At 32.7% G+C, this 16,555-nt stretch overlaps 1 protein-coding gene across 2 annotated transcripts; it reads right to left on the minus strand.

The window, feature by feature from the left end:
- Nucleotides 1–932: 932 nt before the first annotated feature.
- On the minus strand, nucleotides 933–16,224 carry Rilpl (Rab interacting lysosomal protein like). 2 transcript variants are annotated; one of them, XM_074134547.1, is made up of 7 exons: nucleotides 15,328–16,224; nucleotides 13,491–13,626; nucleotides 13,202–13,329; nucleotides 12,670–12,873; nucleotides 6,517–6,689; nucleotides 4,118–4,240; nucleotides 933–3,367 (listed from the first exon to the last, which is right to left on the minus strand). In XM_074134547.1, the coding sequence occupies exons 1-7, from the start codon at nucleotides 15,616–15,618 to the stop codon at nucleotides 3,244–3,246; spliced, it is 1,179 nt and encodes a 392-aa protein (XP_073990648.1). In that variant the 5' UTR covers nucleotides 15,619–16,224; the 3' UTR covers nucleotides 933–3,243. The 2 variants fall into 2 exon arrangements, with proteins under 2 accessions (XP_073990648.1, XP_073990647.1); XM_074134546.1 differs by having other exon boundaries at nucleotides 4,118–4,252.
- Between the last annotated feature and the right edge of the window lie 331 nt (nucleotides 16,225–16,555).

The following is a 16,555-nucleotide window of genomic DNA, read 5'->3' on the forward strand; positions in this document are numbered from 1 at the left end:
TAAAGGATAGAAAAGTTACGGCCGTTTTTATGGCGAAAAACGCGATTATCGACGGAAAAGTTAAAAATGCAAATATCTTGGACACTATTGAGAATCGGGCCAGAATAAATAGAATATTTTTTGTTGCATTTGAGCTGCAGAATCACCTCCCGAAGTTTCGACCACTCCTCCGTATACACCCTGTATACAAAATTTTGTGGGGAGAACACCTACATTTGGAATATAATTTTCTAGAAAACTACATTTAAATTTAATATTAACAAACTAAATTACATATTAATTTGAACGGTTAATCACTAAATGAATGGAAGTAGCAATCTGCAGAATGAACTAAAACCGACGATGTTTACTTCCTACTGTTGCACTAAACTTGCACTTAAATCTGTTGCCATTAACAATAGCAGTTGACGCGTCTTAAATACCAAAAAATAAATTAATAATAGTAATTTCTTTACTGTATGTAGGCTAATGCTTTTTTTTTTACCCAAATGATAAAATGGTTAATATAAAAATTTGAATGAACAAGTTTTTTCGAACGTTACTAATGGCAGAAATGAAATATTGGGTACTTGATGATTTGTGTACCTTTTGTTGTTTTGTTGTTTAAACAACCCTTATACTTGACTTTTTAAGTTTTTGTTAAGGACATTTTTGAACCTTTTGAATAGATTTTTTTTTTCTTCCTTCATTGGAACAAATTTATATACCTAGTGATGAATAATTATTCGGATTTTGGGAATAATTAGGCCGATTTACTACAAGTATAGGGTTTTTTATTAATGCCTTGTGGTTCTAGATGCCCACGCATACATACATTTGACATCAATATCATGGATTTCTCAGAACCAAATATCCAATTAAAGAGCATAATGCACTTTTTTTTTAAGTAGGGAAGATCTAACCATTTCTTCTGCCAAATTTTATCAAAATCGGGCAAGATTTACAAAGTTATTAGTAATAAACGTTTTAGAGGGTGCCTTACATACATACTGCATGTAGGATGTACAGCAACGAATTCTCAAAAGACATATCTACATTAAATTCCAAATCAAGTGACATCTCTTTCATGAAAATCAGTTTACGCGTTTAGGCGCTATGTTGTTTACAAAAAAAAAAAGTAACAAGAAGAAAAATAAAAATAATTTCTAAAAACTCCGTTTTTGCCCATTTTCGGAAATCTATTTGATCTGTGTTATTACCAAACATTCTAATTCTTAAGACCTAATTCAACCAAAATCTTAATTTCGTGTTTCTTGTTAAAACCTAAACTGAAAATGATTTATATATACATTTAACTTATCGGTTTCGTGTTTCGCTAACACACAAAAAAAACAGTTTATTAATTTTAAGGGGATTTTAAATGAGTATTTTCCAAATTCGTTCTAAAAAGTAAATATTTCTTATTACAACAGATCTTTTAACGGACATTACAACTACTATTATTCGCTTTTACACATCCCGGGTTGATTTCAGCTCGACATTTTCGTTTTCACATTTAGACTCTAGACGGTTAGACACGATTTATTTATTTTATGCTGAATGACCTATACATAAAAAATCATAAGTAGTGCTGAACTTTTCTTTTCCTTCTTTTTTTACTAGTCGGTATATGCCATAATATAGAATTTGGTGGGATTCCTATAAATGCAAAATAGATTTTACTGTGCTTTCCATGTTATAATACTGCGCGTGCAATTAAAGGAAGATTTATAAGTGTTCAAGGTTAGTAAAATTTATTTAAATTGGTTAAATATTAGAAATTATACAGAAACTTAGCTCAACCAAACTCGTCGTTGGATAATATATATTAAGGACATAATGACGATAAACTTTATCAAGAAGTTAAGGAAACAATGATGATAAATCAGATGAGGCATCTTACCCAGGTTCTCCAGTAAAGTTTTAGAGAACCCGCATAACACATTTCCCTGGAGTCAAATACAGCACTACCCGTAACCTGCTGTCCGTTAGGCATAACACATTTCCCTGGAGTCAAATACAGCACTACCCGTAACGCTCTCTCTAAAAATAAAAAAACGTATCCTTGACTAATAAGTTCTGAGGGTATACTGACTTCCAATCCTGGAGACCACGTAGGCAACTAAGGGATAACTGCTCCCTGGTGCCAGACACTCCTCCGCCAATGCAATATCCTGCTACAACATATGGCAACCACTCAAGCCCTATAGAAAGAGATTGAATAGCAAATTAGAATATCACCTGACTGATGCCTAAACTTCCTGCCAGAGGTGAGAACTCTTGTTGTAAATTAGTAACTGTTGTAACTAAGCTACTGAGGAAGCTCACAACGCCGTACCAAACCCGTATTCTCTGAAGGCGCTATGAACAGTGTATACATTGTTTGTGTTGCTTGGCTGTTATGCCTACACGGACGCAAAAATGTTAAAAGTTAAATAAACATTGACTTACTATTTAAAAACGGACATTACGTGTTTTAACCGCCTTGTTAAAATTTCGTTTTTGAGGGTGCCTCAATGCCTATGCTTTGGTTGCAACATTATCAACACTTGTAATAATCGGTAATGTTTAACTGTGCTTGCTGTGGATTTACTATTTTACAGTCAATTCGCTTCAGTTATACCTTTGCTCATGAAAACCCTGAAGAAGACAATAAATCTGTTCGACATTTTGCATTACTTATACAATATTAGGTTTATGTTACAAGAAACCGCTTCATAAAATTCTAAGAGCCAATCTGATGAAAATGAAATATATCACCACTAATATGGTTCAAATTTACTAGGCCCTTAATTAAATAGAAGACAGGATTTTTGGCAATGGCAAGAGAAGAATTTAATTTTACAGAATTTTAATTGGTTACCCAAGTTTTGGGTATTATTGATGTCCTTCAACACATTCTAACACGTTTTTACAAGAACTTGCTCTGGCCACTGCCGATCATCCTTCCTCCTCTAAGACAATATTATTTTATAAGAACGAATAAACACTATGAGTGGTACTGTGAGACTGCTGAATCATCTTAATATTAATCAAAAGCTCAATTTCAATGATATTTAAATTAGATCAATTGGTTTGTTGTTGAGTAGTTTTGTTTCTGTTTTTTTGATTAAAGAAAATTAGAAACGCTGATCCCTGTTGTAAAATGTTGACAATATAAAAATAAATTTTTCTTGATGCAATATGTTATTCCCCTTAATTTTCTTTTTTATTTCACTTCATTTTTGTGTTTTTAACGGAAAAATGATCCACAGCTTAATTCTATTATAAAGATGTATCAGCAGTGTTTGCAGAACTAGCAAGTGTCATTTTGGAAAATGATGACAAACTTCTCTTGGGACTTGACCCAAGGATATTTACGTTGGTCTCATTAAATAACTTTCGGAATCTGAAAAAAAAAAAATATATATATATATATGTATATACATATACGTATATTCAGTAATAAAAATCCATATATTTTTTATACATCATATCTTTTTGTGTGTCACTGCCAGGTTGTGCTTCATATTTATACAGTTGTAGTGTGTTCCGTTGAATAAGATAAGGTATATTGAGAATTTTTTAATTAAATAATATTATATCATTTAGACTACTTTAGAAAGATCCTTTTTATTAATTTAATTGCCTTAATCTATATTTTTTTAGAAGCTACAGATACAAAGCTTCAATCTATTTCTACAATTATTGCTAATTTCTTTCAATTAAATTAAATTTAAGGGAGAAAAGCTGTTTTCCTTATAGTTTCAAAATGGTCTATGGGCAATTCAAACTAATTCAGTCAGCCATGCACACCATATTTTTATTTATTTATCGGATTTGAACATTTCGAAAAATTAAATAAATTGAACTCTACACTGTATAGCGTAGCCTTTTGGCTTTTTCATAGAAATAGTATTTTTTGTTTGATTGGCCACCTTAACTTTAAAAGACATGTTTTGTTGTCATAAAAGGAAAAATCGACTAAGACCAATGTAAGCGCAGCAACACTCATTTGATGGTTGTCCTCGCTTCTAACCGCTCCGCTATTGTAACGCCCCAAAACATTTATGTATTTCTGGTGATAACCAAAAATTGAAAATTTTCCACGGTTGCCATACTAGCTCTTGTTAGGATAAGAGATGTCAAAACTACTTACAGCTTTCTTATGCGAGATTCAGATTTACGCCAAGGTGCATCATTCGGTTCGTTAGGTAAAGGTCCTTGTACTGGCGCATCATCTTCGTCGTACTCCTCAACATCAACTTCTTCTTCAGTACACCTAAAACAAAAACTAAATTCTGCTGCGAATTTTTTTAGTGCAATGCACGAATCTAATTCTCAGTGACAGAATTTCTTTGGCTGGCATTAACACTAAATAAAGTTGACTAATTCTCAGTGACAGAATTTCTTTGGCTGGCATTAACACTAAATAAAGTTGACGTTAACATTACACAGATATGTAACCTGAATTACACAGCAATAACAGTTTACTGAAAGGATAAACGTCACTTATTCCAGTCAAGCGATTTGCTGTAAACTTGGTGCGCTAATAGCTTAGCGGGTCTCAAACTTTCCCAATTACAAGTCCACGCACATGTACGCTACACCAAAACTTTTTAAATCTACACTTAAAATTATATCACATAAGCATAAATACTTACATATAGCATTAACGAATTTGAGTTGAATTATTGCAACGATTTACATTAGAGCACAGAGATAATCAAAATGGCTTTGGTGTTGATATTTATTATTTGGGAAATTTATTATTAATATAAAAAGCTATAACTGAACCAAGTGCTTTGACAATTGAATTTAAACGATTTAAAAAAGTGGAGTTAATTGTTTTGTGCAGGAAACGGCTTAATTTTAAACATGCTAAGGAGAATTAAATTAGGTCGAACTACTTTAAAAAAACAATTCAGGAAAGAGTCAATCTCATTAATCAAATTTTGGAAGTTATCAATCAGCAAGAACGAAGGATTTTTGTGCATTTTTATCTTTGAATAGTGTCAATACGTAAAAATCTAAGAAAGAAAAATTAACTGTGGTTATATTTGTTATAGTGGAGGTTACTTTTAACAAAATAAAAGTTCTTTAGTCTTTTAAATACAAAATTGTTTGACTTATAAGTATTGCTTTCATTTTACGCGGTAAAATAAAAAATAAAAGTTTGGGATAAAAATTCTCTGGCGAATTCTGCTCTCTCTATTAAAATAGCGGCCAAACTAAGTCCTATAGGGACTTTCTGCATTTTCACCCCCTCAGATTACATGTTAGAAAAAAAACAGAAAATATTTTTACACCAGGTAGCATGTTATTAATTTTTTTATTTTATATAATTTTTTTTTTAATGGTTTGTCAGAAATGTGTATGTAATTTAATTTGATGTGAAGAAAGTTTATTCATATGAAACAGAGAAAGAAGGCTCAAAAAAACATGAAGTCAGAGTTTTAATAAATATATAAAAGAAACGAGGAATTTACGTTTCATAACATTTATAAATAGCTGATCTTAACAATAAAAATATAAAGAACGAAAATAAAGTTTAATGTCGGACATAACCAAAGGCAAATTACACTGCCACGAGACAAACGGGCGACACAAGTGATCCCTGAATAACATGTCAGAAGAATAGGGCGTATTTCTGAAAGATTTTCGTCGAACATGGTTTAAATTAATTTGCTTGAGCACTGGACTTTAGGAAGGAGTCTAACGCAAAAAACTGCCGGCCTTATTTAATTTTACTAAAACGGTTTTCTAAACGGATACAGGAGACGTGTTATCGGTATTTAATTTCCATTAAATGTCTATTGTGTAATGATTTACAACTTAATAAAAAAAATCTTCTTTCATTTGTAAATAAATGTCAGTTTGAGGTTTTCGTTAACAGTTTATTGTTATAGTTATAGTTTATAGTTATTCGTTATGTTATTTATTATTTATGTTATTTAGAAATGTTTATTTGCAATTTAAAAATAGTTCTTTAACGTTTTGGTGCCAGCAAGTCACAAGCAGTATGTTGTTGGGCCAGCTTCCCTGCACATGGGCTAGAGTTTCGTTCTCTCGAAAGGAACCCAAGATCACGCGCCGCCTGTTTGCCTGCATCAGGCACGCCGCAAATTTGATAACTAACAAATGAATAAAATAATAAGCTAGATGAAGAGAATGAGCAAGATTAGCTCAAAGATCAAGATTTTCCCGAAGCGGACCTCGAAAAAAGTAAACATTTCTAGTGAGAAAGATTCGTTGAAATATTTCGTGATGGTAATGAAATACAAATTCAATTGTTAATTGAGCGGAAAAGTGATCAAATTACAGAGAACGTATTTATAAATATAAGTATGAACTTGAAGTTCAGCACTTTGATATAAATATATTTGTAAAGGGTATGTATACGTATGGCACCAAATTTATACATTTTTTGAGCCTTCACTAAACGGGAACCAATGTCAAACAAGAACTAAGGTTTATATACATGCAGAGAACATAACTTAAGTTAATAAAAAAAATACATAAATAAAAATCAATTAAAAAACAGTAAATTTGTCTTACATGGTACTATCTTTAGGCCTATATAATTGGAGCTCTTCTTCAAGTTCACTTATCCGAGCTTTATATTCGTTTCGTTCCCTCAAAATTTCTTTCAGTTCTTCTGTAGTGAATCTAGGTCTGTTAGGATCGTCCAAGTCAAACACAGCTTTATTTTTTAAATCAATTTTATCCACCTATAATATGCGCAATATTCACTAACTTGCAAACCATAACACACTATATCATATCACAATAAATCTAAAGGAGAACCCATTACAAAATATTAGGCACATAAATTACACATGCATATAGTTCTCGGTCAGAGATTGGAGGTGGTATTACTATCAACGGAAAAGTATTTTTATTATATTGACACACGTATAGCCACAACGAACATTGGTGGTCAACATAATGTGACAATAGTTTTTCCAACACGACTTTTTTAAGGAGTTGTATGTATTTTGCTGATATGGTTAACCTAGAATATCATTCCGTAAAAATTTTTGGAAGTTTATAACGAACAGTGGAGAATCAGCCGACTACTTTTAGAAATAGTTGTACTCTTCTTAAAAATGATCGACGTGAAGGACGGCTCAAAACTACAACTACGGATAAAAACTCATAGGTGTATAAGGTGCACAATTCAAGGATCGTCGATTGAAGGTGTATAAAGTAGATGACACTTAGGCACAGAGCAGAATGGGTAAGGTACATTGTACAAGAATTAAGTTCAAGAAAACTTTCAGTTAGAGGTGCTGCATTTGCTAAAAGTTGACCGAAAAACAAATGAGAAAATAAAGATATTAATTTCGCAGAGATGTTTGAACCTCTTTAAGAAAAAGCGAACTGACTTAGTGTCCTATTTGTTTCTGTGAAGAAGACGAGGTCCACCACTACCCGTCAAAAACGAAACAGCAATCAAAGTAATAGGTGAAACAAAAAATAGAGGTCTAATTTCTGCCGGAATGATCATGGCCAGTGTTTTTTGGGAAGCAAAATTAATTCGTTTTACTGATTACTTTGGCAAAAGTAAAATAAAACTGGCGAGTACCCGCAATCTTCTGAACCAACTTACGTCTTCGGGAGAAGAGGTTTGAGTAGATTTCAAAAGAAAAACATTAACTTATACCAGGACTCGCACCAGGACGTTCTGCCTCTTATCTATTCCCAAATCCAAAGAACTTTAAAGCGGAAAACGTATCGAGTCAAATGAAGAGGAATGAGAGCCGTGTATGGGTATTTTGAAAACCTTCAAGACTGGAAAAACATGGGATAAATGCATTGAATTAAAAGGCGAAAACGTAGAAAAATAAATGCAGTTTTGAACTAAAAACAGTTTTTCAAAGCCAGACCTAGAATATTTCACCTTCCTCATTTACCAAAATTTTACAAACTCGCTGTAAGATAATTAAAACGTTAAATCTGCTAGGTGAAATGTTAACTAGTGTAAAACCTATTTTTTACGCAAGCTTAACGTCCATCTACTACATTAGGTATCTGGACGAAGGCAGAAGCACATACGTTACTATTAACATTTTTCTAACCAATAAAAATATTGTATTAAAATAATAATTATTATTGTTACAAATATTATATAGTTGCACGCGGGTCTCGAACTTTCCCACTTATAAAAAGTCCACGCTCATGTCTGCTACACCAAAACTTTTTAAATCTACATGTAAAATTATATATCACACAGCACATCACAGCTGAATTGTCTTTTTTCAGGAGAGGAAAAATAAACTTCTCCTATTACTACCAAAAAATCAAGTTTACTGGGACGTCTAAAGAAAGGCCTCAAAGTACGTATACAGTATTCGAGGTTAAAAGATCATGAGAGCTATTTACGCGTAAAGCTAAAAACATTAGAAACAGAAAAGCTTTTTAATATTTTTCGTTTTCAAGACGTTTAGATCTCTAAACCAAATATCTACTCCTTAACAAAAACTTACAGTTTAAAATGTTAAGTATAAGGGTTGATTAAACGCCAAAAGGAACACAAATCAGCTAGTACCCAACATTTCATTCATGCTTAGTTGATATAATTTAAGTAATTTTGCTGCATTAACTTTTCCTTCACATTTTTTAGAATTTATTAGATGTCACAGATGTCATAGATGTACGCTGGCCATTTTCATCTACAAAATATTTGTTCAAGTAGCACTGTAGATTCATTGTAATATCTATTTATCTATAATAATCAAACTATTAATTACAGGTTAAAAAAAAAACGTTATAAAAATAAAAAAAATTATGAGGCTAAAAAATTCAAAAACTTTTTTTAAAAAATGCTTACATCAACATACATCAATGATTTTGTTTATTTTATTTATTTATTTTATTTTTAATAAAAATCGTCTGTTTAAGTTCGTTCTTCGATTAAATTAATTGTTATTTTATGTAGTAGTCAAACGTTTATAATAACAGGTAATAATCTGGCTTTATCGCAAATAATATAGTTTTCTTCAATTACACTCTCAATGTAGCTGTTCTTCTCACAATGTTGTGTATACAGGTATGTAATATAAAATAAATAAGATATGCATACTTTTAAGACAGCTAATTATTCCAGTATTTTACTATAAGTAAAATTAGGGGGATTAAATTAAATTACAATTGAGAAATCAATAATTGTTGTTGAATTATCTACTTGTTATTAACTGTGTGTTATTTGTGCTCACGAATATTTCGGTAAGACGAATTTAAGACTGAAATATTCTTTTAAATCCGTGATTCAAATTTAAACAGTAGCCGACTCTAATTTTGTCTTTTTCAAGTTTAACATGCATGTGTATGTGACTACTCTGAATAAAGGGCATATTAAAGATAAATCCGAAGAATAATTTGGAATAGAGTTAAAATAAAGTACCTATTTAATAACGAAGATATCATAATTATAACAAAAAATATTATGAATGAACTGGCCAGCATAAGGGTCTGTGACATCTAATAAATTCTAAAAAATGTGAAGGAAAAGTTAATGCAGCAAAATTACTTAAATTATATCAACTAAGCATGAATGAAATGTTGGGTACTAGCTGATTTGTGTACCTTTTGGCGTTTAATCAACCCTTATACTTAACATTTTAAACTGTAAGTTTTTGTTAAGGAGATTTTTGTACCTTTTGGATAGATTTTCCTTTTTGTCTATTTTACAAAGTTACATATCTGCTTTACAGATTTTTTTAAAATTTGGAATAAGCTATTCCATCATTATAATCTGATAAGGTGTTAAGTCGGAACCGTAACTACCACTGGAGAGATCTTTTTAAAGAATGATTATAGTTGCTTTCCCCCAAATCATCCTCAATAACAATATTTTTGAAAAAGCGTTTTGAATAACATAGGAAGGTATTTGTACGTAAAAAGTAAAATTTAACTGCAATTTCAGTACTTCCTTTTAAGAGAAGTAAGAAAAATAAACTGCGATTACAGTACTTCTCCCTAAGAGGCAAAGAGGCAAAGATTTTGAATCGAACGACAATTCATTAATGTAAATAGGTTCACCCATTGATAATTTTAACGATTGCAGTACTTCCTCTTAGTAGGTGCAAGAGCATGATAGCACTTCACTGCCACGTAGAGGAGCTTTAATCACTTCTTCGTGCTCAATTTTATCAAAATCGGACTAAGCGTTATAGAAATATTGGTAATAATAGTTTTAGAAAGGGCCTTACTTGGGTGGGGCAAACTCCCCTCCATATGAAGCATAGCGTCGAGACTTTTAAAGTGTAAATCTGTTCAAAATTTCGATTCGAATGACACTTCATTCATGAAAATCGGTTCACTTGTCAATAATTTGAAACGATTGCTGTACTTCCCCTTAACTAGTGTAAGAGCAGATCGTCGCTTTAATGTTACATAGGGGAGCCCTAACCCTATCATCCTACCAAATTTTATCAAAATCGGGCCCAGATTTACAGAGTAATTAGTAATAATAATTTTAGAGGGGGCCTTACATAAAGGGGGCTAACTCCTTTCCCATTCGATGTACAGCATCGAGACCCCCAAAAGGCACATCTACATAAAATTCCGAATCGAATGATACCTCATTCATGAAAATCGGTTCACGCGTTTAGGCGCTACGCAGTTTACAAAAAAGGTAACAACAACAAGAAGAACAAGAACCTTACATCTTTTATCTCGAAATCTATTAGATCTGGGTGGTTGCAAAAAAATTACAGTCATAAAGGAGGATTTGCCCTACATTATAAAGAAAATTTGGGAATTTTATCTATTATAGAAAAAGAGAAAAAAATTGTCAAAGTTGGGTGTTTTTCAACGTTACACTTTTTCGTGCAGTTTTTGACGATCAACCCTTATACGAGGGTCGTTTGAAAAGTCCGTGCAAAAATAAAAACTACTTAATTTTTTGGGGTAAACCTTTTTTATTTTTCAACATAGTCTCCTTTTAGGCTTATACACTTCGTCCAACGCTGCTCTAGTTTGTTGATCCCTTCCGAATAATAGGATTTGTCCAAGTCTGAAAAATAGCCATTCGTTTCTGCAATCACCTCCTCGTTTGAATAAAATCTTTTCCCGCCAGCCATTTTTTCATATTGGGGAACAAATAGTAGTCCGAGGGAGCCAAGTCTGGAGAATAGGGGGGATGTGAAACGAGTTGGAACCCTATTTCCATTAATTTTGCGACCACAACTGCTGAGGTGTGAGCTGGTGCGTTGTCGTGATGGAAAAAGACTTTTTTGTGGGTCAATCGTGGGCGTTTTTCTTGCAGCTCGGTTTTCAAACGGTCCAATAACTATGAATAATATGCACCTGTAATAGTTTTACCCTTTTCCAGATAGTCGATGAGGATTATTCCTTGCGAATCCCAAAAGACAGTCGCCATAATCTTTCCGGCCGAAGGAACGGTCTTCGCCTTTTTTGGCGCAGATTCCCCCTTGGTAACCCATTGTTTAGATTGTTCTTTGGCCTCAGGAGTGTAGTGATGTATCCATGTTTCATCCACAGTGACGAAACGACGCTTAAAGTCCTGCGGATTCTTCTGGAACAGCTGCAAACCGTCCTTGCAACACTTCACACGATTTCGTTTTTGGTCAAGCGTGAGCAATCGCGGCACCCATCTTGCGGATAGCTTTGTCATGTCCAAATGTTGATGCAAAATATTATGTACCCGTTCATTCGAGATGCCCACAGCACTAGCAATCTCACGCACCTTCACTCTTCTGTCATCCATCACCATATCATGGATTTTATCAATGATTTCTGGAGTAGTAATTTCAACAGGGCGTCCAGAACGTTCAGCGTCACTTGTGCCCATATGGCCACTCCGAAAATTTTGAAACCACTTATAAACTGTTCTAATCGAAGGTGCAGACTCACCATAATGTTTATCAAGCTTCTCTTTAGTCTCCTGAGGCGTTTTGCCTTACATAAAGTAGTGTTTAATCAACACACGAAATTCTTTTTCGTCCATTTTTTGAAAATCACTCGACTTCCTCGATTCAAACTAATGCCAAACACAAAGAAATAGAGCAATCTGGCTGAAACTTGGTGTGTGTTCTTCCAAGAGATGCTACTAACTAAACATAACCTCGATACGCGCTAGTAGTGCTATCTCTCTGACTTTGCACGGACTTTTCAAACGACCCTCGTACAACTGTCCTACCGGACAGTTTTAATGTAAACACGTGTTACATTCTCTTTTCTTTTCCTTTTTTTAATTCATTTATTCAAGTGACCTCAATACATGTACGTATATTCCCAATCAATAATTGAGTTCGATAGTGAAACTATAACTTAAATACTACTTCCGGCAGATGGATTTTGACTAGAAACGGTACTCGTGGGCGATGACAAAGAATTAATGGAGACTCATGTTTGTGCTTCCTTCTTTTATTTTTTGTAAATAAATTTTGTTCGCTAATATGTACTTCATTGTTTTACTTTCAAGGATATCAATTTATTTACCTGTTTGTAAGTAAAATATCTGACACAAAACTTCTTACTTTTAATCAGTATAAAAAGAAAATTATAATAAAAACAGCAGCGGGTATAGAAGCGCAGACCGTCAAGCCAACATGTATTGTGGTTTTGGGTTCGCTTCCTTAATTTTATTTAATGCATTTGTGTGAGAAATTTACAGTAGTTATTTTCTATTCGCCTCCTCTAATATCTGCCACTGTTTGACAAAAATATTTATTGAACACACACCTGAGACTGCGCTAAATCCTCATTTTCTTTCTCAGCAATGCCTAGCCTCTGTCGCAACGAACTTAACTGATGCTGTTGATCTTGCAATTGTGTCAGAAAATCAGCTCTTTCATCAATAAGATTTCTTACTTGCCCCTGTGATATTCTTAATTTCTTGCGGAGTTCTTTATTAATACCCATTACTCTGTCAACTTGATCTGAAAGCTAGTAATAAAACGAAGGATATTTAATAAATAATATGTAATAAAGTTTTCAAGTTGGGAACAAATTGGTAAAAATAATCATAAAAAGATGTCTAATACACAAAAATAAATCCTTAACAGGTATTTACGAGCTTTAAATAGCCACATCTTATAAATCATAAAAAAGTTATGTCACCATCAGAATGTTGTGGCTTCATTAAGCCACTGAAATATCAACAATCTCAAGCTCATCATATTTGGTGATACGCATAACCAAACTTTTAATAAGGAACTAGTCAAAAGATTTTAAATTTCAACAACTTATTATTTATTAAACTTTCTCTACTTACATTTTCAATTTCAGTTATTTTTGCATTCACTTCCCTATCTTTCAGTTTCAACTGATCTCTTAATTTGTCAATAGATGCACGAGATCTTTGTAAAACTGTAACATCCACTTCAGGGCTTAAAGGATGAGCTATTAAAAAAAAAAAAAAAAAAAAAAAAAAAAAAAAAAAAAAAAATTCCTTTCACTAAATAATAAAGTTTAAAGCAATTTCAATAAAACGATCTTATAAAAATTTGACAAAATTTTTAAACTTATTTCAATAATTATTAAGTTTAAACATCAATAATTACAATGATTGCCTGTAGACGTATCTTGTTTAGTGGCCAGAGCTTTCAATAATTTTCTATTCTCCTCCTGAAGCCTATTCACGACGGCTACCATTTCGTGCGATTCTTCCCGCCAATGTTCTTCAATCTGTTCTAACTCCTAAAAAATACAATTAAAATTGAGAATTAAATGTAAAATGATTCACAGAATACACTCTGTCACAAAAAAAAAAAAGAAAAAAAAAAGAATAACATACGAACGAAAGAATGAATATAACTTTTTTCCGGGTGCATTAACTTCGGGGTCTTTAGCGCCTACATTCTACTTATTTAAGTTATTGCTATCACTGGCCTTTAAAAGTCACCATGAACCAAGTTCAGTGGCAAATCTATTTACTGGCCTCCTCCAAATGAACATATCGTGCTATTCAGGGCTAAATGAGAAGTACATTAGCTCAAACTAGTATTCTACTGATTTTTTATTTGCTCACTTACATGAACGTCGCGAAGCTATAGGAATCTTACAATAATTTAAAAACAGACTCAAAGCTTTCCGGGCACTTGAATCAGGTTATTTCCCCCCTCACGCCAAATCGTTAGTTAATTGAGTGAAATGTGGCAAACCCAGTATGTATCGCGAATTTCTACCTCTCTTTCTCCACAATAATTTTCTTAACATCTTAATAGAAACGGATATTTCAGACCTCCATTCACAATGTATCGATATCCTTTCCCCCAGCTTTAACTAGTTGGATGGATTTCTATCTGACGCTAATCGATTCTAACGATTTCCATCCGGAATCCTATTCGGAGGACAGGGAATAATGATAGTATTTGCCTGCGTTTCTTTCCATATGGGAGCCGTCCGTATATGATAAACGATATGAACATAACTTCTGCCTTCTTCTTAATACCACTGCTATGGCACAAGTTTCGGGTGTTAAACTCATAGTAACGTTTGAAAAGGACCAGTTTTCATCTAAAGGAATCATACACCGAGAGATAAAGGCCAAACAAGATTTTGTATACAATTCACTCGCAATCCCAGTAGGTGATTAATATGGAGAATTCTAGAAAAAAAACTAGGAATTAATGTTTTTTTTTCTAGTATGGTAGGAAATTATTTATTATTATTTAGACTTAAACAATAATGAAGGAAACAACACCTCGCGTTCTACATTTTATAACAGTTCGGAAATATTTGGTCAATCAATATTTCTCAAAAAACTAAATTTTTTATAAAAACCAATCCATTTAAACATGAGAAAAGTACGTCTGTATCATTTAACAACAATCAAAAACTACTTTAATTCTATTTGTTGAATCTAACCGCTTTTAAAAAATGATCATTTGAATTTAATGGGAAATCGACCGGTTAAAGGATAAAATATCAAAGTAAAGGTCAACAGTGAAGTTCACTACTTATCACTTTCATTATTATCCATTTTAATGACTAAATGCCAATATTATTATTTAGTTATTTAATCTCATTTCTCGGTAAAAAAGACTTGAAATGACTATCCTAAGGGAATATCTACTAAATTAAATTAAACCCTTGAATTAAATTACAATCGTCTTGGAGGTGACATTAATAATTAATTTAGAAATTTTGTTTAAATGGGATAAATTGGCAATTTTTCAGCTACGATTTAGATAAACAGGTCCGTTTTCTAATTTAAGCTGTTGGTGAAAAGGCATATAAAAAATTGTCCAAATTTCCTATTCTAAATATTTAATTTTTTTTTAAAGGGTTACTACCAACTCATATTTAAATAGCTTTAATTTAATGGGTTTTCTGCATAGCAATTAAGATTCTTTAAATAAACTAATAATAAACTAAGTAATAATAAATGTGACTAACTTTTTCAAATCTTGCGCGATCAGCTGCCTTTTCCATTTTATCTCTTTCCAGCCTAGCGATAATAGCATCTTTTTCTTGTAAATTTGTCTGCAAACGACCAATCTTCACGGTTTGTGCTTCTAAATGTTCCAAAATTGTAACTACTTTGCTCATTACATTATTTAATGGGTCAGGCCCATACATTTCAATTATCGGTCGAAATTCTTTAGCAAAATCTGTTACAATATCATAAACATCCATTACTGAAATTCCTTCGTATTCTTCCATTTCAGTAAATAAATTTCCTGGCATGCACTAATGCTATGTAAATTATAACATGAGTATTATCTCATTCTAACTTTGTTCAGTAACATTTCGCACAGTATAAAACTTAATATAAAGAAAGTATAAATTGCAAGGCATAGAACGTCAAGTAAGTAACCTGCTGGAGGTAACACAATTGTTACTGAGCGATCCATGCAGCTGGAAGTATGACTCACTTTTTTTACCCCATTAAAGGCCGAAATAGTTTTTTTTCAATAACGTTTTTAATATTGAAGCACTAATGCCTAAATTTTACAATTAAGCGGTAGCAACGTTTGACGAAGAGGATATTTTAAAAAAATCAAAGAACAAAAAATGGACACTCCAATTTGACGTTGGAGGCCCATTAAGATTTTATCTGAGATTTTTGCATATCGTTAGTGCCGTTGTTCTGCATAATTTCAGCTTTTTTTGAGACGAAGTGGTTACCCAAACGTGAAGTCAGAGTGTACTTATTTGTCCTTTGACTTTCAAAAGTTCTCTTCTTCAGTCGTTAGTGCCGCTGAATTGCAAAGTTTCAGCGTTTGTGCTTTAGAAAAATACCAGTAGTTGTTCATGTAGTTTGTTTGTGCCTTACAAAATACGATATGATGCAAACTCAAAGTGTAAAGTTAAAATTATCACTCGCTGCTTTATAAGTTAAGAAATTCGTTATATAATAGTTTAGGTTTAAGCCGGTAAGGATATTTTCTATGCGATTATGTTGTATTGTCCTGTCTCGGTAGTATGTAGGTTTTCTAGAATTATGTGTGTGTAGGAAGTCTTACTTCCTACTCCTTATTTGTTCATTCCGTATGAAGCACGTTATCCTCATAACTAGTTTCATTACCATGCATTCAGGGCAAGCAAGTCACTAAATATCTGGGAGGAGACGAATATAAGAATGTTGAGCAGTGCGGTTATACAGGTGTGCGTCGGTGAATAA

Source organism: Rhodnius prolixus, unplaced genomic scaffold (assembly GCF_049639745.1).
Source record: "Rhodnius prolixus isolate KJV_2025 unplaced genomic scaffold, Rpr scaffold_16, whole genome shotgun sequence".
Classification (NCBI taxonomy): Eukaryota; Metazoa; Arthropoda; class Insecta; order Hemiptera; family Reduviidae; genus Rhodnius; species Rhodnius prolixus.